The sequence below is a fragment of the Staurois parvus genome, unplaced genomic scaffold (genome assembly GCF_062004578.1).
Source record: "Staurois parvus isolate SC_StPar_1 unplaced genomic scaffold, SC_StPar_1.0 ptg000394l, whole genome shotgun sequence".
NCBI classification, from domain to species: Eukaryota; Metazoa; Chordata; class Amphibia; order Anura; family Ranidae; genus Staurois; species Staurois parvus.
The window spans coordinates 2194456-2216385 of NW_028318190.1; the positions used below are offsets into that span (position 1 = coordinate 2194456).

Below are 21930 nucleotides of genomic sequence, written 5' to 3' on the forward strand. Positions count from 1 at the left end.
TAATCTACAAGGATTTGGTGCAGCTTGACTATTACAGCTGTCACAATAGTACACAATAATGGCATCTGAATGGATGCCATTCACAAAGCCAAAATGATTACTTGTACAGAACTTCTGGTTGAATTGCCTAGGCGAATCCAGCGGAAGTCGGAGTGGGTATCTGCCAAAAAAACTGCGAATGTTGAATCACATTTTAAGTCTTTTTTCACAAGCACAACCCAACTTGTCTAGCCAGCTTGATTAAGGGCCATCCTTGGAAGATGGCCCTGTGCAGGCTCACTGGTCAGAAAGGGACAGCTTGGATATCTCTCTCTAGGTTTGTGTGTTCAAATTTTTACTTGCTGTTCCAGAGTTTCACGTGAAGTGTAAACAAGTACACCAGTTGGTCTTTTTATTTCCCTCTGGTTCCCTTCTCAATATATCACCATCTGTTAGTTGTAACATGTACCAATAAATTGTATAACTAAAAAAAAGCACACAAGTGCAAGGCAGGCAAGATCTTGCAAGAAGACACCCAAGTCAATTGCAAGGATGTCTTCTCACAAGATGTCTTCTGCTCTGTATTGTTGAGGTTCTAAACCAAAGGCGTTCAATCACCAACCAAATAGTCCAGGTGCTGGGTACAACCTTCCATAGATATGCAAAAGGCCCAAAACAAAAGACCCCTCTATATAATCATGGCAATGCAGATATGATAAAGTGGTAATGTGTTATGTAATTTTATACAAACCTTTTTCAATTATTGCATCGTTTTGTTGTAGGTGATTATTCCTTGAATTTGTCATTTTGTTCTGTTTTTTTTTTTTTTTTCTTTAGCATGTGTTTACTAAATGTCTCTTCCAAATAGGAGGGTATCCCCGACAGCCAAATTACAATGCTATGCCTAATGCAGGATATTCTGGAGGTGGCATGGCCCCACTTGTTACAGGTGGACAAATGCATGGGCAGGGAGGAATGCCACAGTATGGAGGACGTATGGGTCATTCTGCAATGGGCAACCGCCAATATGGGCCAAACATGGGAAGCATGCCACCCCAAGTTGGATCTGGAATGTGTCCTCCACCTGGCGGTATGAATCGCAAAGCACAAGATACTGCTGGTATGCATGGCACTGCAAATTCCATACAAAACAGGTAAGAAAGTTTTGACATTTAAAGTATGTACTAATTATGCCTGATTTAGTTTAGAGCAAATATTAAGGTTTCATTTACATCTAGGTATTTTTTATTGTGGACAGAATTGCCATGGTTCTGCCCGTGATCCCAAAACGCTCTACAAAACTGACAAATCTCACCAGGCTAGTTCCTGATCGCTAGTTCAGGAACTAGCCTGGCTAGTAGCCTGAATGGCACCTGTTCCATTCATTTTCAATGGCACCTAAAATGGTGTGATTCTGCTGCGATTATCGCATGAAGCTTATCACCCGGAAAATAATTTTCCGCTCTTTTTTTGGGCAACAAGCTTTGCGTGATGCGTTTTGTAGTGATTGTTGCGCGATTTATCTTGCGACAGTCGTGTCAAGAATCACACTTGTGTTTAGGTGCCATTGGAAATGACTGGCACCTGAACAAGCTTGGTGCGATTTGTCAGTTTTGCAGAGCGTTTTGAGACCGCAGGCAGAATCGCAGCGATTCTGCCCGTGCTACAAAATGCCTAGATGTGAACAGAGCCAAAATCAAATGGTTATTTGGTTTGGTCAAAAACAGCTTTCACCTTTTTAAATTACTTTTAATTCTTACTATAATTTGTAGGTCTCCAGGATATCCCAGCATGAACCAGGGTGGGATGATGGGAGCAGGACCACCATATGGCCAGGGAATGAATAGCATGGCGGCAATGATGAATACACAGGGACCTCCATATATGGGAGGCAATATGGCCAACAACTCAGGTGAGTTATCGTTCCATTGTCAGAAATGTTAGTATTGTACTGTGACTGTGTTGTAGCTAAAATGAACCCCTTTGTTTCTAACGGCTAAGCTGAGGCATGTTAATGTGTATCTTTCAGGCATGGCTGGCAGCCCAGAGCTTATGGGACTTTCTGATGTTAAGTTGACTCAGACTCCGAAAATGAACAACAAAGCAGATGGGACACCTAAAACAGAGACCAAATCAAAGGTACTTTGCAAGTTTTAAGATATTCTTAATAAAGAAAATTTAGCAAGATCTGGTTCCACTGATTGCATTTTCAGCTCTGAAACTTTGGAACTGTTGTGTCCAATTAAAAGGTGTACAAAATTAAATATTTAAATTTTTGAACATTTAGAGCAAAGATACAGTAGCCAGTGATACGATTTGAAACCTAACTTCCTGATCTCTTCCAGCTCTCATCAGCACTCGCAGCTTGGGTTTGTGAGTACCTGAGACCTTGCCCCACCCTTGGGGCTAGTTGCATTGCCACTGCAGTATATAGACAAGAGTGTACAGGCCTGCAGCTACGGGTGGCTCCAGCCTTTACTCATAATGGTTCTGGGAGGGGGATGGCGCAGGGCCTTTTTTTGATATAAGATACCAGTACCTGAAATCTGGATTCCAGCAGACTTGTCGTATAGGGTCTGCCTTATCAGTTTGTCCTTCAGCTCTGTCAGTTGAGACTGAGTTCTCTATCCTTGCAGAGGGACCTCCACTACAGTCACTCTAGACTGCTCAGATTCCCCCAGTTGCTTACTTATACTCACTGCAAAGGTTTTAAACGTAAGCCAGCGTCACCCCATCACTGTCTAGCTCTGAACTTCTAGTGGCTTTAGGCAGTTTAGACTCTGAATCAGAGGGTCGCAGTGACTGTCATCCTGGCTTGTTCAGACTCAGAAGACACTGGCCGGTATCATAACTGATCATATGTGCAGCACCATGGCAACTGCAAATCAGAGGCTATAATGACATCTTCATTGGCTGTAGAGAATAGGAGAGTTGAGTTCCAGGAAAAGCACTTGGCAGGTAGAAGGTGTGTTCACTCGTAAGGAGGAAACCAAACTGCTGAGCAGCAGAATCCTTAACTACTTAAGCTCCTTGGACAGGAACCTGGGACTACATCTACTGGCTTGAGGAGGCCAAGTCAGAGGAGACATATGTAGTACATCTGTTCCCCAATTTCCTCTGCATGGAATGAAACTGGAAGCGACGATTGTGGAACTTCTGGCTTCAGGGCAGTCATTCCCTGGCTGATACAGCCATGGAAGCATGTAACCAAGCAGATCTGTGCTCGTTTAGATGCTTTGGAGGGCAGGGGAGACCCCCCCCCCCCCCCCCCCCAAAAAAAAAAAAAAATTATAGATAAGGGATTCAATTATAGATAGAGCAAGTAAGTATAAACCTGTTCATTATTTTAAAAAAGAGCAATTTCAGTAACTTAAACTGTGTATATAAAGTGGCCGGGTGGGACAAGCTTCAATCCAGGAGAATGCCTGCTTGCAGGCGACCTGATCTGTGATCCTCTGACACAGCGGATCAAAAATGGTTCTGGAAACTGTATATAGCAGTGATCATGTACAGTGAGTGGCTGGTCTAATATCCACTGTGTTTCAGTGCCACCAGCCATTGTCTCTGATGACCAGCACAGCAGTACAGTGCCAAAAGGCCACACCAGTCAGTATCCTTAATCACTGCCCCACCAGTCAGTGTCCTTGATCACTACCACAGCAATCCGTGTCACCATAAAGATTGGCTTACATGTACAATGCTCACTGAAGAGCGATTGGTGTTTAGATTGCTCTTCAGAGAGCATATAGCAGGCAGTGTGGAGGCAATGTATCGTTTCTTCACCACCTGCTGTAATCCCTTGGACACCATATAAGCACCCTCAATTCACTTGGACAGGTCAGGATAGGCAGGCGTACAGAGGATATAGTTCAAAGCATCACAGCCGCGGCATGTACATACACCTAGTCTCTGCAGCTAAAAGGGGTAGCAGTTGAGAAGTGGCTCAACTGCAAGGTTTTAACACCCCCCTTCCCCTCAGAAGCCACATGTGAACCCAAATAATGTATCCGGTTAGTGAGTCTGTTCACCCCCATATCAGTCAGTCAGTGTTACCAGACCACTGTAGCTGGAATCCGTGTTCTTGATTGCCATCAGACCAGTGCAACCAGCTATTTTTCCTGATCACCGCCACTCCAGACCCTTTGTCACCAGACCAGTGTAAGCCAGCAACAGTGTTCTTGATAACTGCCACACCAGTGCAGTGTTGCGCCTGTGGTCTGAACTGACCCAGCTACACTTCTGACTAGCTACGTTCCTGTGAGACACCAGTTCCAGCTATCCCCTATGGACACCTGCACTCCTGGAACAGGAACTCTCTTGTTCTTCCTTTCTTCAGCTTTCTGTACTTCCTGACTAATGAAAATGGCATTTCTAGGTCCAGCCACATACCAGTTGGCTAGGCTTGCTTGGCTTATAGGAACCAAGACTACTATAGGTGACACTAGACACAAGATACAATGTTCAGCACATAATCCGTCCACACAGTGAAAGTCTGTCATGTTGTATCGCCATACACAAAAGGAGTAGCAGAATTTGCTTTGGATTGTAATTCTAAGTATGGCCAATGATGGTTGATTTATTTGAGAACTTTTTGTAAAGAAAAAAAAAAAATTCGCATTTTCCAAAAACTTCAGAAGACTCCCTGTCTGTAATTTTATGCCCTTGGAATGCCTGAAGGTGCTCCTTGGATTTTGAGACCCTTTATTTGGCTTATCTGTAAATATTCTCAAATATGGTATTGCCACACTCGGGAGGAGCAGCAGGATGTGTTTTGGGGGCGAGTTCCAAGTATGCCTGAGATGTGTGTTACAAATATTTTAATTGACAACATTGAGTAAAAAATATTTTCTTTCCTGCATTTTCCAAAAACTTGTGGCAAAAATGACATTTTCAAGAGACTCACTATGCCTTACAATAAATACCTTGGGGTGTTTTCCAAAATATGACCATATTTGTGGTTATTTTCCAGTCCTGGCACTTCAGAGACTTAAGAAAAATAAGTAGTCAGGAAATTAGACGACTAATGTTATACTCCTTGAAAGCCTTTCTATGCACCTGGACTGTGAAAGTCACACGTGGTATTCCCATACCTGGGAGGCATAGAAGAATGTGGTTTGGGGTGTAATAGCAAGTATGCTGCTAGGAAATATGTTAAAATAAATTTGTAAACAATTTTTTTTTTTTTTTCATTTTTCTAAAAAAAAAAAAAATAAAAGAAATTACAAATGGAGAAAGCTCACCATGCTTCTTACTAAATACTTCAGACTGTCTGCTTTCCAAAAAGAGTCAATTTTGGCATTTTGAAGCCTCAAGAAACGAGATAGTCAGTCAATACAACAGGACTGATGAGTTTTCAATTATTTATACGATGTAGACTCGTACATACCATGTTTTTAGACTCTATAACTTTCACACAGACTGAATTGCAGTTTTAGTAAAGAAATGTAGCAGAATACATCTTTGGTCTAAATTCTGCAGATTTGCAAAATTGTTTGACAACTAAAACTAAAAAGTTTACAAAATATTTAGCATTTTTCCCTGTATAGTGCAAAATAAAAAAAACCATGGTGATTAAATACCACCAAAATAAAGCTGTCTTTAAAAAAAAAAAATATATATATATATATATATATATATATATATATATCATATTATTTGTGGTACCATGTTGTATGACTAATAGTTATTCATAGTGTCAGTGTGACAGTGCTGAAATCTGAAAAATGGCCTGGGCAGGAAGGGGGTGAAAGTTTGGTCCTGAAGTGGTTAAAAGAGAAGTGTTTTTTTTGTCCCCCCCTCCCCAAAATTATACTTGCCTAGGTGGATGCAGCATCGGTCCGATGATGCATCTGTCTCCCGCCGGCTCTAATCGTAATCTCGGCGATCACATGAACCCTGATCGCGGTGTTATCGCAGCCACTCTGAATAGAGAGCACTAACTGTCAGTCACCACTGTCTGCAGGCTTCAGCCCACTGTCAACTGAAAACAGGTGACCGGAGTGCAGAACGACCTGCACTCCTGTGACCCATAGGAGAAGTACAGCCAAAAGATCTTTGGCTGTGCTTCTCCTTTCATTGATGTCCTGCTTCCTGAACAATGATAAAAATGTGTTTGTCAGTTCTATGACAGTGACACTTTACATATGTGGACACTTTTCTTAAATATTCAACATTTGTAAAATCTAATTAGGATTTTTTTTTTGTGATGTTGTAATGATATTCACTAAATTTTGGGTTACAGGTTTTTAACCTTATTCTTGCATTTTCTTTTTCCTATTAACAGAAATCCAGTTCCTCTACTACTACAAATGAAAAGATAACAAAACTGTATGAATTGGGTGGAGAACCAGAGAGAAAAATGTGGGTGGATCGTTACCTTTCATTCACAGAGGAGAAGGCAATGGGCATGACCAACTTACCAGCTGTGGGCAGGAAACCCCTTGATTTGTACCGTCTCTACATGTCTGTCAAGGACATTGGGGGACTTACCCAGGTTAGGCATGTTTCTTCATTTAATGCCATGTTCTTCTTGGATTTTTGTTCTGATGCATCTCTAATTACTTTCTTTGCTCTCAGGTTAATAAGAACAAGAAGTGGAGAGAGCTTGCAACAAATTTAAATGTGGGTACATCAAGTAGTGCAGCTAGTTCCCTAAAGAAGCAATATATACAATGTCTGTATGCTTTTGAGTGCAAAATTGAAAGGGGAGAGGACCCACCACCTGATATATTTGCTTCAGCAGAAGCAAAGAAACAGGCAAAAATTCAACCACCATCTCCTGGTAAGGGCATATGTCATTGCTTGTTTTAAAGAAGTTTTTTTTGTTGCCATGGGAAACATCGTCTTCTAATATCGCATCTTGATTACATTTAGCTGGCTCAGGCTCTATGCAGGGACCACAGACTCCTCAGTCCACTAGCAGCTCTATGGCAGAAGGAGGGGATCTGAAGCCTCCCACACCAGCATCCACGCCTCATAGTCAGATGCCTCCCATGCCAGGCATGAGGTGAGCTTTCGTAGTGGTTCTAAATATGGGTCATAATTGTACCAGAAACAATACCTATTCCCTCCAACTTCTAATGACCTTGCCTGTCCTTTTTTGAATTTTCATTTTTGCTTTTTTTTCTTCTACCTTCCTAGGAATAATTCGGTAGGTCTCCAGGATGCATATGATGGATCAGATCCTTCTTACCAGAAACGAAACTCGATGACTCCTAATCCTGGATATCAGGCAGACATGATGGGCAGAATGCCCTATGAGACAAATAAGGATCCCTATGGCGGAATGAGAAAAGGTAGGTGACAAATTCTTTTTATTAGACTTCTGCATTAGAAGTATTTTTGCATTAAAAAATATCTCCTTTCTCAGGAACAGATCCTTTCATGTCATCTGGGCAAGGACCCAGCGGAGCAATGGGAGATCCATATAGTCGAGCACCTGGTCCAGCTATGTCAAACATGGCACAGCGCCAGCATTATCCTTATAGCGGTTATGATAGAGTGAGGTGCGTATTTTTTTTGACTGAAAAAAATTTTAATTTTTCTATTGTGCATTGAGGGTCACAGGATTCTTAAACAACTGGGTTATGCTGGGGACAGTTCACTAAATGTGACCACCATATATTGCATGCGATACTGAAAATGTAATTTCACCATCACTAGAATGTGGTATTTACCATAAATGGCAAAAGCTCTCAGTAAATACTGCATTATAACACCTTAGTTAATTCACAGAAGGAAATAATTAAATGCATGCGGTAATTTAGTGGTCGAGTCATGTAGATTGTCTTGTTAAGGAGCAGGCGGCCGCCATGTCCTTAATCGATGAGTCAATGTAAAAAAAAAAATAAATCACCAGCCATTAAGAAAAGTCCTTAAATAAAAAAAAACAAAATTCCCCTAATGTAGATCCATTGTCAATCCAAAAAGTCCCCTGTCCGCAGAACCCCACAACCACTCCCCAGGGTTGTGGGGTAAAGACCCTTGTCAAGTTGTCACCCTGCCCCAAAGTACACCATCCCCCCCCAACCGGGATGCTCAGATAAGGATCTGGTGTGGATTTAGGGGGGACCCTTGTTACATTACCGCATGCTTTCACTACTAAAATACCACATGACTTAATTGTCCCCACTGTGACTTTTCTTTGGTCATTTGCTAAGGGATTCTGTCCAGGTCCAGAGCTGTGGCATGCCTTTTGTCTGATTTGCCTCCTTTTGTATGAGTAGACTGTGCAGACTTAGTGCTGTTGAGTTCACGTTGGTGAAGCCGTCACAAATGCAAAAAGTGTTAACTCGGCCAGGATAGGCACGGTGTCGAGCCACGGCTCAGTGGTGTGTGACTGGACACACTGAACAGCAGATGCCCCCATAACAAGCTGCTTGCTATGGGTGCACCTGATAGGAGGGAGGGGCCAGGAGGGCCTGCGGGAGACCTAGGAAAAGGAGGATCTAGGCTGCTTGCTCTCTGTGAAAACCCCTGCAGAGTGCAGGTAAGAATGATGTGTTTAAAAAAAGAAAATTAAGCCTTTAATATCCACCTGACTTGGCTCTTTCACCTAACTCTCCTCTGAATCTGTTGGCCTTGAGTATGGTTTCCACTTGCCCAGGTTATGTTAGTATCCCTGGAGGGCACTATGAAGCACATCGAGTTGTGGTTTTACTGCTTTTTTTTGTTCTTACTAGCCTGACTGCTGAACAGTAGAACTTCCTGCAAGAAGCAAGATGAGAGGCTGCCCATTAAAGATTTACACTTATTTGGACCATCCTTGAATGGCTTTATTGAGAAAATGACTATGGGGGAAGAGCGCATTCTTTTACCCCTTAAGAAGAAGGTGGCAGGTCTTAAACTGGTGACACCTTCAGAGTCCAAGAAGTGTTATTTTTGTAAGCAGCCAACATCAGGCTCCAGACCAAAGCCTACTTCGCAGAAGAACTGGGCCCCCAAGTCCTATGGTTTCAGAGGCAATCATCCTCTCAGTGTAGGGGCACCCACACAGGAGGGGGCTGAACATCTACGGGCCTTTGCTGTCTTTTAGACGCAGGAAATCAGATGGCTGCTGGAAATACTGTTGTTCCAGAAGGTCTCACAGGTTCTAATTAACCTGTTCGCGGTTCCCAGGCCAAACGAAGGGAGCTTCCTGTCAGTGAACATCATTAATTTTCTTGCCTTATCAACCATTTTTGTATTTTGCAATGGAGGAGAGGCAGAGATGCCAAAGTAATTGGCAGGTCGATTTTCTCAGCAGCTGAATCTGAGAGAATGGGCTTTTCAACTGGAAGTGTTCAGAGATTTTTCTGAGATGGGGGAAGCTGGATCTCTTGGCATCCAGATAAAACAAGCTGGACCGAGATTGTGTCCTAAACCGTGGTTTCTCTGGCCCTTGCGGTAATTGCCCTGGTGACTGCAAGGCATCAGTTTTTTCTGATTTGTGCCTTCCCTCCACTCCACCTCTTTCCTCGTCTGTTGCACAGGATAAGATGGAGGGTGTCCCGATAATTCTGGCTTGGCCAAGAAGATTGTGATTTGCAGACATCCTAAAACTCTTGGTAGATGAGCCATGGGCTCCTCAGACCATCAAGAATTGCTGTCGCAGGGCCTAATCTTTGATGTTGCTTTACAGTCTCTGGCTTTGACCGCATGACTGCTTAAAGCCCAAGTCTTGAGGGACAAGGTTATTTGTGATTGAGGAAAGTGTACCATCATACATGAAAGGTTTATTTCACTTGGTGTGAATCCCATAGGTTTCACCCCCAACAGTATGTCGTGGGGCATATTTTGGCGTGCCTTCAGTCAAGTTTGGAGGTATTTGTTAACCTTGAGTACCATTAAGGGACAAGCTTCGGCCTTGCTTTTTCAGAGGCCCATTAAATCTCATTTCTTGGTTAAAGGCTAAGCTTACTTTAGTAACATGTTACACCCTAAATATGGATGTAACATAAAGTAAACTTAGCCTTTAATGAAGGAATGACCTGCCTACACACCCAGATCTCCCGGACGGGAGTTTTTCTCTGCAGGCAGTGTCTGCAAGAGCCTGACATTACACCTACTATCTGCTGATCAGGTGCAATGCTGTGCAGGCTCCTGAGAAATAATGCACACATTTTTTGGTACCTTCAAAATCATTTTTAAGCTTTAACTTATCCTGGGTGCTAGACAGGTTGTTCCTCCTGTGCAGCCCATGTTTCCACGGGACCTTAATTTTGATCTGGTCTCTTTTGTATTCTCCTTGATTATTCAGTAAAACCCAATTAACCCATTAGATGGTAGCTAAAATATCCCTTATTCCAGCTTACACAACTGGACACAACCTTTTGTTCACAGGAGCCACAAGCATTATACTTCACACTGTCTCCCGTTTCTCGGCAGACTTGCCAACTACTGTTTCTGCTGCTGAGTTATTTGCAGATCCGCTGTTTGATCTTTAACCAGAGGACTTGCAGGCTTTGCAGTCACTCCCAAAATAACTTGTGTCTTTTTATTGATGCAGTACTTGCTTATATTGCAAGATCAGCCTTTTGTTGCTACTTAACATGTCAGGGCTGGACTCCTACAAGTCATGCCTGTTTGTTAAGGTTTTCTTGACCCACTGTTGACTTTATCTACAAGACTTGGAAAAACCCTCATGTAGGGTATGTCTCCCTCTGAAGTGTTTTTTTCCTTTACCATATAGTGGAGGATTTTATCAAAGAAATGGTCAACACCTCTTGAGGTACAACTCTCCTATATTTTGCATAAACAAGACCACAACTATTCTGGTGGAGGAGACTTCTTTCTAGGCTCCACATTGTCAAAAAGCTGGAAGCCATTGCTTTGTCTGCATTATTTTGCTGGATATGCTGAACATTGTTTTGATTTTGACAATATTGGCCTGACCCTTTCTTACTGGCCCTATATCTGGGATGCATTGTTTGGCCACGAGTTGTTGTTATTATACAGGATTTATATAAAGAAAAACAGTTTGCTCAGCGCTTTACAATATAACAGGAGACAATACAGCAACAATAAAGTTCAATACAAGAGGGATAGGAGGGCCCTGCTCCTTGGAGCTTACAATCTAGGAGAGTTAGTAAATTACAACGACCCAATGACTCTTATGCTGAACTTCATGTCGTTTGACATTGTCCTTGACGCTCGTCGCTTGCATTTTGCATATCAGTCTTATGTGCGCATGAACAGATGTGCAGAACATTTTAGTTCAGTGTTTGGACTGCGGAGCAAGTCTTTTCTTTGTATGCACTTTGTGATGGTCTTTGATACTACACTATGAAAGTCACTGGTGGTAATAAGGGCTCATCTCCCTTAAAGTGGAACTTTAGATTGAAAATTAAAAATGGGTGAACAGGCAGGAGTTTTAATGCAGAAAAGACATGCTTTGTGTCTTCTGTATTACAGCTACCTGCCTGTCCACCCCTGCACAGTGAGCCGCGCATAGGTATTATACAAATTTGGCAATGCCAAATTTGACGGAACTCCCTCACGTGCGAGGGAGTGATGTCATCCCTGCCCGGAGTTCGGGACCTGGAAGCCAGATGCCCAAAGATGTCAGCTGCCAGGCAGGGAGCTCCAGGACAGGGCATAGCATGTACGGAGGTGAGTAAAGTTCCGATTTAAGTTTGAGAGGTTAGAGTCAACCTTGTAATGTTGCGCTATCTTTTCTAACCCAACCCACAGCAATTCTTTTGTACCCCCGTGACTACCTCTGTGTAATGGCTAGCTCGCCTACGTTTGCTACTGCAAGAAAAAGGCTGGCAGCCCAAGGGAGCCAGATCTGCAGAAAAGTCTTCTGTGGCATGAAGGTGTACACGCCTTCATTTCAGGGTTTAGTGAAGTTTCCTGGATCAGCTGTCAGCTCAGAGCAAACGGACCCAGGTATAGACCAAGCTCACCATCAGCATTTTAGAAATCAGAAAAATTTAGAAAAATCCATTTTTCTCCTCTTAATTGCATGGCTCTCCTCACTGATTGCTTGATACAATCCAGGTACAATGGGACAAGGCCATTTCCTACATCATTTGCCAAGGCAGGACTAAGAGCTCTTCAGATACATGACAGGTTGCTCTGATCTTGGATTGGGCAGTACCGCATGTTCCAGCCTAGCCAGCAGTTCACATTCCAAGAATCAACAACTGGCAGGTGGACTATCTCAGTCATCCATGCCTAAATCAAGGAGAATGTGCCCTTCATTTGGAGGTCTTTCATCAGATTTGCCTTTGCTGGGGCACTCCTGATGTGGACCTGTTTTCTTCCAGGCCTATTTGGAAGGATCCCAGATTGTGGTCAGAACAAATGATCCTTCGGCCAGCACAGTGGATCTAGTAGCTGGACAAGTACATTCTTCTCTATTCCAGTGCTCTGTTTGCAGATCTTGTTCAGCCGGTCGCCGTTATGCCCTTGTGCCTTCCACTTCACCCAAACCTCCTATCCCAAGGTCCCACTTTAGTCGCTGGCTTTAATGGCATGACTGTTGAATTCCACCATGTTTTGAACCCAGAAGTCCGCCTTCTACTGTACCTGGAAAGCTTGCTTCCCTGATGCGAATCACTGTTTTTATCCTTGCAGATTTTATGTAGCTCAAGTCCCGACTTTCCTCCAACATGGCATAGACTGATGTCTGACATTAAGTACCATAAGACATCAGTCCTATTTCAACACCCATTGGCCTCTGTATTTGGTCCATACTTTCCTTCAGGGGATTGCCCTGGTTTTCCCCCCTTCCATTGAAGAAATTGCCTTAACGCTATTTCACAAGGTGGCTTTTTAAGTAGCCATTCCCTCAGCCAGCAGGGTGTCGGAGCTAGCTGCTTTTTCTTGTATGCAACCATTTTTAGCTCTTTATCAGAATAAGGTGGTTTTCCGATCATCTGTTCACAGAAGATTGATGTTGCCGCCTCTGCTGATGTTTTGGTTAGTGTTTTACAAGCTGCACTTTGAGTTTAAGTTTGGTTCTTGCCCAGTTCTGAATGACCCTGATCTCGGGCACTGCTTTGGTACGTCCAAGTAATCTCCTGATTTGATTTTGTCCTTCAGTGAACAAAAGAGAAATTGAGACTTTTGTACTCGCCGTGAAATCTTTTTCATTGAATCACACAGCACCCGCACATCATTATTTGGTTCTCGGTGTTTGCTAATACTGCTGGTTACTAACTGAATGTATATTATGGATAAAGGGTTGGACACCAGCAGGGGATGCCCCTGGTTTGTGTTTTAACCTTTTGCCTGTACCCAGCTTCCTACTCTTGCAGGTGGTGCAATAAGCCAGTGGTCTACAGATTTGGCTGTGTCCTTCAATGGACTGAGAGAAATTGTAACGGTAGTACAAAAATCGAATTTTCTCAACCCGCAGTGTCTGGGCCCAGTAGAGTGTCATTACCTCTGTTATTTAGGGGCACCTGAGGATTACCTGGCATCTGATTTCCACAACAAGCTGAACAAGTATGTCTTCAAGTCCAACGATTAGCTGGCAGAGGCAGTGTGTTGGTTCCGTGGGATATTTATGCATTTCCTCAGATGAATTTGTCTCCATTTTCTCCATAGGATAGGACTGAAGAACATTCCAGTGATACAGCCCAATATTGGTGTTATGCTAACTTTGTGTGGTTACTCTTCCAGACTGCCCCCCCCCCCCTTTCCTTTTTTAAAAGCGAGCAGTTTTTAGGCATTTTCGTTATTGGCCTCTTAGGTCTGTTAGGCTGCCAGCTCGTCTGTTCACACTTTTTTTTTTTCCCTGCCAGTGTTAGTTTTTTTTGCAAAGTGTTGTAGGTGGTTCGATGTTGTCTAGGTTTTTGTTGGACCTTTTAGACTGTTTTGACTGCCTTTCTTTATTGGACAGCTTTTGAATGTCCTTAATTAAGAATCCTGTGTCTCTCAATGGACTCTGAGAATGGCATTTTTTTAAGGTAAGTAAAAAAAAATTAAACAGCCTTTTGAAATTTTTTTGCTTCTGTAGGCCAGAACCTGGTCTTGGTCCAGAAGGGAATATGGCAAGTGGAGGGACTCAACCAAATATGATGCCTTCCAACACAGACAGTGGCATGTACTCTCCTGGACGTTACCCACAGCAGAGGTGAGAGAAAGGTTAACAGCAACATGGTAAAAATACATAGTGGGTGTTCTCAAAAGTGGAATAGTGAAGTACATTTTTTGTTCCTTCTGCAGGCATGACACTTACAGTAACCAGTATCCCACACAGGGTACATCATCTGGAAGTCCCTATCCAAGTCAGCAGAATCCAATGTATCAGCAACAGGTAATTTCAACTTGCTTACTTACTATGTAATTACCATATGGTGGTGATTTTTCACTTTGTGTTGCCTTTCACTTAACATCCCTTCTTTTGTATGATCAGCTTATGCTTATTGCTACTAAGATTTTCTCTAAATAGTCTACTCATAAGTTAAAGGTCTAGTGGACTGATTCAGCATCTGGCTTTTAGTAACTTTGTCAAATGGTGAGATCTTCTTGCAATATATTCTGATTCTGTTTTTGTCCAACCAGGAATTGTGGGTGTGCTCAACCACTTTCAAAGGCACCCACTTATAAATGGCCGTAGTGAGTGTGTAGGTCTTTCACCATTAGGGTCTCCAAAAGATGGATAGGCTTGACTATTAAGTGAATGTCCAGTTCTGCTTTGAAATAGAAATATAGGAATATAAAAATATATATATATTTATACTCCCCTAGGTGGATGCACTATTGGTGCGTGCTGTTGCAGGGGGTGGGAGCGGCTGGCTTAGGCTCTCAGCGGCACGCTGATTGGCTGAGCCATCTGCTCCAAGGCATTTGGGTGGATCCTGCTGGACCAGCTGAATGACCTCAGCTAACAGCGGATGTTAGCCTGCTGTTGGCTGAATACAGGTCACAGGAGTGCATTTTTTGGCCCTACATGTACTTTAATTCCTGCTTTAAATATATCTATTTTTGGCAGATGTTTCTAAAATAGGCCAAATGTTTGTAAAAATCTAGTGTTTACTGTAATCTGTCCTTGATTATACAACTCTTTATAAGGCTTGCCATTCTGATTTTTGAAGCCTGCTGCACTTTGTGTGACTGCACTTTTGCTAAGGTCTATCCATTTGTTTTATTCTAAAATATATTTTTAAACTTGTTCACTTTCCTTTTTAAAATATCTGGGTTTTTTCACCCCCCTAAACTCATTTGACCCATTTACCTCCACTTGTCCTAAATACATTTGAGATGCTGATAATTGTGTGTGGTTTGTTGGTTTGTTTTCTAATAGAACTATAAGAGGCCAATGGATGGTAGCTATGGACCATCTTCTAAACGCCATGAAGGAGAAATATACAGTGCTTCATATGCTGGACCACAGAGTGTACAAGGTCAACCACAGGCACAACCTCAGCAACAACAGACACCTGGGTCTGGAGTTCCACCACCTCCTGGACAGCCCTCTCCAGCTCCTAGCTCACAGCAGACACAGGATCCCTATGGGCAATATGGGAGCAATTATCCACAAGGTGCTGGGGAGCGCAGGCCACCACCCTCTGGGCAGAATCAATTCCCTTTTCAGTTTGGTCGTGAAAGAGTGCCTGCAGCACCAGGCAATAACTCACAGCCCCCTCTGCCTCCTAGTGGAATGGCAGGATCTTCAGAGACGTCACAACCTGGGGCCATATGGCAAGGTCGAGGTGAGATCGGTTATAACTACCAGGGCAGACCTGGTCCACCTACATCCAGTACACAAGGACCTAACTACCATTCTGTACCACCCCGTGGTGAAGAAATGCTGCTTTCAGAACAGCGACTCAGTCACGAAGGTCAGTGGCAACCTCATGTCAACAGGCAGCAGCCACCTTATGTGCCTGCCGCTGGCCCACCGCTAGCCAGACCACCACCACAGTCAGGTTACCAGGCCTCCCCAAGCATGCCTAACCATCTGCCTCAGGTAGCAAGTCCAGCCACCCCTCGGCCTCTGGAAGCCCACACCTCACCCAGCAAATCTCCTTTCTTGAAGATGCAGAAAGCTGGACCACCTGTGCCTGCATCCCACATTGTGCCCACCCCTTCTCAGCCACCACTCATCCGCAGGGATATAACTTTCCCTCCTGGTTCTGTGGAAGCCACACCGCCCATACTAAAGCCAAGGAGGAGACTGACTTCAAAAGAGATTGGTAAGTGGTTTGGTAAAGGTGAATACATTTTATGGTTTATGGATGTAAATTTATAAAATGGTCTGATAACTCTTAAGAGCCTGTCAGATTTTTATTTTTCTTGTTCCTGTTGAATTTGTATGTAGTTAGCCTTTTACTAACATTGTTATATGGTTTTGTTAAGAACAATGGTTCCAAGGTTAGCATTACAGGGACTAAGTGATAGCTCTGCCATTTAAAATGGAACTAAATACAACATTAATCTTGCAAATAGGCAGGCGATTTATCGCAGAAGAGTTATGCAATATCTTTTTTGCAATTAAATAAACCTATTTGCCTGCTTGCAGTCTTGTGTGACTTGTAAACTGAGCTGCGCATGTGCTGCTTAGTTTATATCTCTGGAGCACTCTGTATATCTGGATGACTGACTCCTGTGCATGCACAGAAGGTGTGTCATCCTGCATCGCCCAAGCAAAATGGCCAGAGAACGGCACCTGGAAGAAGCTGGGGAAAAGATGCCATGAAATGACTCCTTGTGGACTTCATACCATTGTAAAGGAGGTAAGTATGGTGATTTTATTTCTGCTTTAGCCCCCACAGCCCATTTTGAGGAACCCCCCCACAAAACGAGTTTTTCTTAGGATGTTGTATACACTTCATCTTCTGACCAAACCAACCACAAAATCTGAAAAGACAGTTCAAATTTAAAGTAAATGTAAGCTGCAATTGGTTGCTTCTGAAAATGGTATCTGCCTTGTTGTCATGCTGATGCTTTGGCAGTAATCTGAAACTGTATTGGAATAAGGAATTTTTACTGTAATTTTCTTAATGGACATTCTCAGTAATTTAGGTGTATTGACATGAGACACATTCAGTGGAACAGCATTTCAGACTATCAATGACCGCCCCCATATTTCTCTCTAAGCAGGTGTACTTTTACTTGACCAGCAGCAACCATTTTGTTGAAAATGTTGTAGCCAAAAATACCTAGTAAAAAGTGGTTGATTACTTGCTTTCTGGCAGGTGAAAGATTGGCTCTTGAAAAAGGAGAAACGCTGCTGCCACCTGACACATCTGTAGCATTCATCAGGGAAAATGCTATCTGACAGGCCCAGAAGTGTCAGATGGCAATAGTATTCTTAACTCACTAAGTTAGTAAGAGATTTCACTTTCTGCGTGTATTTCGCTTCTTTTTTTTGTTTGTTTTTTTTGCGACTGGATTGTTAATAAAAGACAGGTGTCCTTTAAAACAAACTTTAGAAGCCTGTTCATTACTGTAGTTTATGATGCTAGAACAGGTACAGAGAAGAGCATCTAATTCTAGTGCTGCAGAATTCTAAGATTTAGATAAGCAACAGTTCTTAAAGAAGTTAGAGGTTAAAAAAAAACTATTTAGTGCCTATTTTGTAGCCCTATTCTAAGTACCTGATGGTAATTAGGACATATTGGATTTATGGATTTATAAATTATACAGTTACATAGTTTATAAGGTCCAAAAAGATACCAGTCCATCCAGTTCAACTTTTGTATGTGTGTGATTATTTTCTAATTCCCATGGCCTTGTATAGTCTGCTTCCGGAGTGGGGGGTTGATATTTCCAACTAGTATCCCTTTCTAGGTGTGTGTATGTATATTCAGTTGTTGCAATGCTCTGTTTTATTTTAATGTTTTCATAATTTTTCAGGTACACCTGAGGCTTGGCGTGTGATGATGTCTCTGAAGTCTGGTCTACTGGCAGAAAGTACTTGGGCACTGGATACTATCAATATTCTGCTTTATGATGACAACAGCATAATGACATTTAACCTTAGCCAGGTGAGATTACATGTCTGCAGAACATTTTATAAATGTTTTCTCTATCTACATTTTTTAGACTTTTGTACCCTAATTCACACCTTTTTACTTCTAGCTGCCTGGATTGCTAGAGCTGCTGGTGGAATACTTTAGACGCTGCCTAATTGAGATCTTTGGGATCCTCCGCGAGTATGAAGTTGGAGAGCCTGGGCAAAAGAACCTGCTCGGCCCTACCTCTCGAAACTCTCAAAGCCCACTCATAAGTGATGTTGAATATAGTGATGGAGAAGGCTGCCAGTCACTTAATGATGATGACCTCCAAAGTGAGGATGAAGGAGACGAGGAAAGGAAAGCCTTCATGGCTCCTTGTGTAGACAGTGAGGATACCCAGCGGCATGCAAGCAAGTTTGACAAACTCCCAATCAAGGTTGTACAGCGGGAAGATGCTTTTGTGTTGGACTGTTCTCACCGGTTGGGTCGTAGACAAGAATTTGATAGTGGCCTCTTGCACTGGCAAATAGGAGGGGGTGATACAACAGAACACATCCAGACTCACTTTGAGAGGCGGCCTGATCCCCCTGTTCGTAAACGCTCCCAGGGAAAACGCCGATCGCGAGAACAAGTAACTGGGGCAGAGGACACTGCTCCTACCATAGATGATGTTCTGTGTTCCAGGTCAAGTTCTTTGCCATCAGAAGAGGGGGAAAATCCTGAGGAGGACACAGAATTTACATTAGGTGGTAGTCCCCCACCTCGCAACAGACATGGTCTTAAAATTCTGGAAGATGAACCACGTAGTAAAGATGAAACCCCTTTGTGCACACTGGAAGATTGGCAAGATGCTCTTTCTCGTCGTTGCGTGTGCATATCGAACATCCTTCGCAGCTTGTCTTTTGTGCCAGGCAATGACTTGGAAATGTCCAAGCACCCAGGGTTGCTGCTGATTCTTGGGAAACTAGTTTTGCTCCATCATAAGCACCCAGAACGGAAACAAGCACCTCTTACTTATGAAAAAGAGGAAGAGAGGGATCAAGGCGTTAGCAGCAACAAGGCTGAATGGTGGTGGGACTGTTTGGAAATGTTGCGTGAGAACACGCTGGTCACTCTTGCCAACATCTCTGGTCAGCTGGACCTTTCCCCTTACCCCGAGAGCATTTGTCTACCCATTCTTGATGGTCTGCTACACTGGGCAGTTTGTCCATCAGCGGAAGCGCAGGACCCGTTTGTAACCTTGGGTCCCAATGCAGTACTTTCACCCCAAAGACTGGTACTGGAAGCACTGAGCAAACTGAGTATTCAAGACAGCAATGTGGACCTAATATTAGCTACACCACCTTTCAGTCGTCTTGAGAAGCTCTATGGAACCTTGGTGAGGTTCTTAAGTGACAGAAAAAACCACGTGTGCAGGGAAATGGCAGTTGTGCTTTTGGCAAACTTGGCACAGGGGGATAGTTTAGCAGCAAGGTCTATTGCCCTACAGAAAGGCAGCATTGGTAACCTATTAGGTTTTCTTGAAGATAGTCTGGCGGCCACCCAGTTTCAACAGAGTCAGGCTGCACACTTACATGGACCCTCTGCTCCCTTCGAGCCCACCAGTACGGACATGATGAGACGAGCCTCACGTGCCCTGCTGGCTTTGGCCAAGGTTGAGGAAAATCACTCAGAGTTCACGCTGTATGAGTCCCGTCTGCTGGACATCTCGGTGTCTCCACTAATGAACTGCTCTGTGTCACAGGTCATCTGCGATGTCCTCTTTTTGATTGGTCAGTCATGACGGCTACAGTGGACATCTTTCCAGATAGTTTGCTCCTCTCATCACAGTAGAATGAAATCCTCCCTGACTGTTGATTCCTTTCCCTTTTCTTCCCATCCTCCCTTTTTATTTATGCAAAAACTATGTTTCAATCCACTGTCTGCCCCAGAGAGGAGATCTGGTCACCGTTGTGGACCTCCCCTACCCTTTCTCTTCCTCTCTGTGTTTTGGTGAGAACCAAAGCTACTGTATTTCGGTGAATATTTTTTCCTTTTTTTTTATTTTTTTTGCTAAATTGGGGGAATGGGTTCCACTGTACTTAATTACCCTCCCCCACCTTTACTGTTTGTTGGCCCCCTGCAACAGCCAAGGGACGGGCTCCATATTCTAAGGAGTTAAAGACTTTTACACCACCAAGAAAGGAGAAGAATTTCCTCCTATACTTAAAAAAAAAAAAAAACAAAAAGAAAAAAAAAAAACTTACCCTTCTCACCTTGCAATCTTTAGAATAGAGTTTGTGTGCCCTGTACCTTTAAACAGAGAAGAAAACGTAAAAAAAAAGTCCCGAAAAGACATTACCTTTTTAACTGTGCTGAGAAACCCTGCAGAATCCAATTGGAGCTGGAAAAAAAACCCACAACCTCAGAGACTCCAGATGTAGGTTTTTAAATGGAGAGAGCGACAAAGGTCGCTTTTAGTTTCCGGAGGAGAGACAGACGCAAAGAAGTCGCTTTTCCCCCAAAGTTTCATGTGAAGCAACACCCTTACCTCTTTAAACTTAGATTGTAATAATCGGAGATCGCCTCTTATAACTGGTTTTAACCTTTAGCTTGTAGGTTGCAAGCTGCGATGTCTGTATATATATGATGATGTACATTAAAGACACACCTCTTGTATTTTCCCTCAACTTTTTCCCTCACTTAACCTTCACCACTTTCACAAGCTCTTTTCCCTGGATCTGAAGAAAAAGGGGGTCACGGTTACTTATCCCCAGTCCCCCTTTACCCTCCAGGAGGAGGAACATTTTGCAGATTGTTTGATCCAAAGAGCAACAGGCTCTCCACCATCTTTCCCTCCCTTTTGTCCCTTTGTATATCCAGCAATCCTATCAACTTTTTTTTCTTTCCATTTCCAATCAAGGTGTGAGGTTTTCATTTTTTTTTTTTTTTGTTTTTGTTTTTTTTTTGTTTTTTTTTAGTTTCAGTTCCAGAAACAATTTGACAATTTTTTTCCAGCGATTTCTGCATATTTGTAGCTCTGAAGAAAAATGTAAATTTCAGCCTATTCCTTTTATTTGTTTTATTTTTATTTTGCTTAATGAATATATCATTTATTCAGTATGAAATCTTTATACTCTATGTTCCCGTGTTAAAAATAAATGTACATTAAATCTTGTTAATAGAGTTGTGAAGAGATTTATTGTAAACGTGCTAAATTATGGGAAGTTGGTGTCTCGCTTAAAGACCAGCCAGTAAGCTTATTTCATCTGTGTGATCTCACAGGTGTATCCAACCGCTACACCCTGGTTAGTTCAATTTCCCAGATTCTGGCATTTGATCCAAAAATGTTTAGTTACTATTATGAGCATTTGTTTGAACTGTTCTCTTAAGTTTCCTGTTTGTAACTGGAAAAGCAATCTAGCTTCACAACTGCAAAGCAAAATGTGCAAATTGCTGTTTTAAAAAATTAAAAACAAAAAATCCTCTCGGCAGTAGTGCAATTTTGTAGGAATGGACTTATCAGGTCACGTTCATGGACTTCTATGATGCTGTTACTAGCACAAAACACCGAAGTTTTTGTTTCTCTGACCCCCCCCCCCCCCCCCCCTTCAAAATAGTTGTATTACCTGCTTACCCTGCCAATAGATGCATTATTTCTCACATTCTGTAATAGAGCAACAATGCTGTTCTGCAGTGAAATATTACATCAGCGTAGTCACTCTGTTACAGGCTTGTCTTAGATGGACATAGTTTTTTTAAAAAGAAAGTGACAAATTAAATCTCAACTCCACCAAACCTTTTAAGCAGTTAAAGTAACGCCCTTTGTCTCGGGAGAAAAGGTTTAAGCCATTTGTATGAATGCTGACCATTGTATGCACCACAATCCTTGTTTAAGCACTTGTCACAACCCTGTAATAGAAAATTTTGGTGGTCAGTTTGGCCATTTGAATGGTATAGAAAAGTAAGGAATCAACTGAGGGGATCAATGGTTAAAACTGATTGGGAGATGGGAATGCCATATTAATGCTATCTGTATCATGTTGATTTTGCCTATAGCTCCACTTAACCTGCTAACTGT

The 21930-nt window shown here is 42.6% G+C and overlaps 1 protein-coding gene across 2 annotated transcripts in view; it reads left to right on the plus strand.

The window, feature by feature from the left end:
• Window positions 1-21031, plus strand: part of ARID1A (AT-rich interaction domain 1A) — a 131341-nt gene extending 110310 nt beyond the window's left edge. For both annotated transcript variants that reach the window (XM_089686231.1, XM_089686232.1), the window contains 13 exons: window positions 848-1133; window positions 1752-1891; window positions 2009-2118; window positions 6263-6472; window positions 6556-6760; window positions 6853-6985; window positions 7120-7274; window positions 7349-7484; window positions 13925-14041; window positions 14134-14224; window positions 15215-16106; window positions 17770-17900; window positions 17995-21031. In XM_089686231.1, the coding sequence (XP_089542357.1) occupies window positions 848-1133; window positions 1752-1891; window positions 2009-2118; window positions 6263-6472; window positions 6556-6760; window positions 6853-6985; window positions 7120-7274; window positions 7349-7484; window positions 13925-14041; window positions 14134-14224; window positions 15215-16106; window positions 17770-17900; window positions 17995-19653 (4265 nt within the window). In that variant the 3' untranslated portion in view covers window positions 19654-21031. The remainder of the gene's footprint in view (window positions 1-847; window positions 1134-1751; window positions 1892-2008; window positions 2119-6262; window positions 6473-6555; window positions 6761-6852; window positions 6986-7119; window positions 7275-7348; window positions 7485-13924; window positions 14042-14133; window positions 14225-15214; window positions 16107-17769; window positions 17901-17994) is intronic.
• Window positions 21032-21930: the final 899 nt, after the last annotated feature.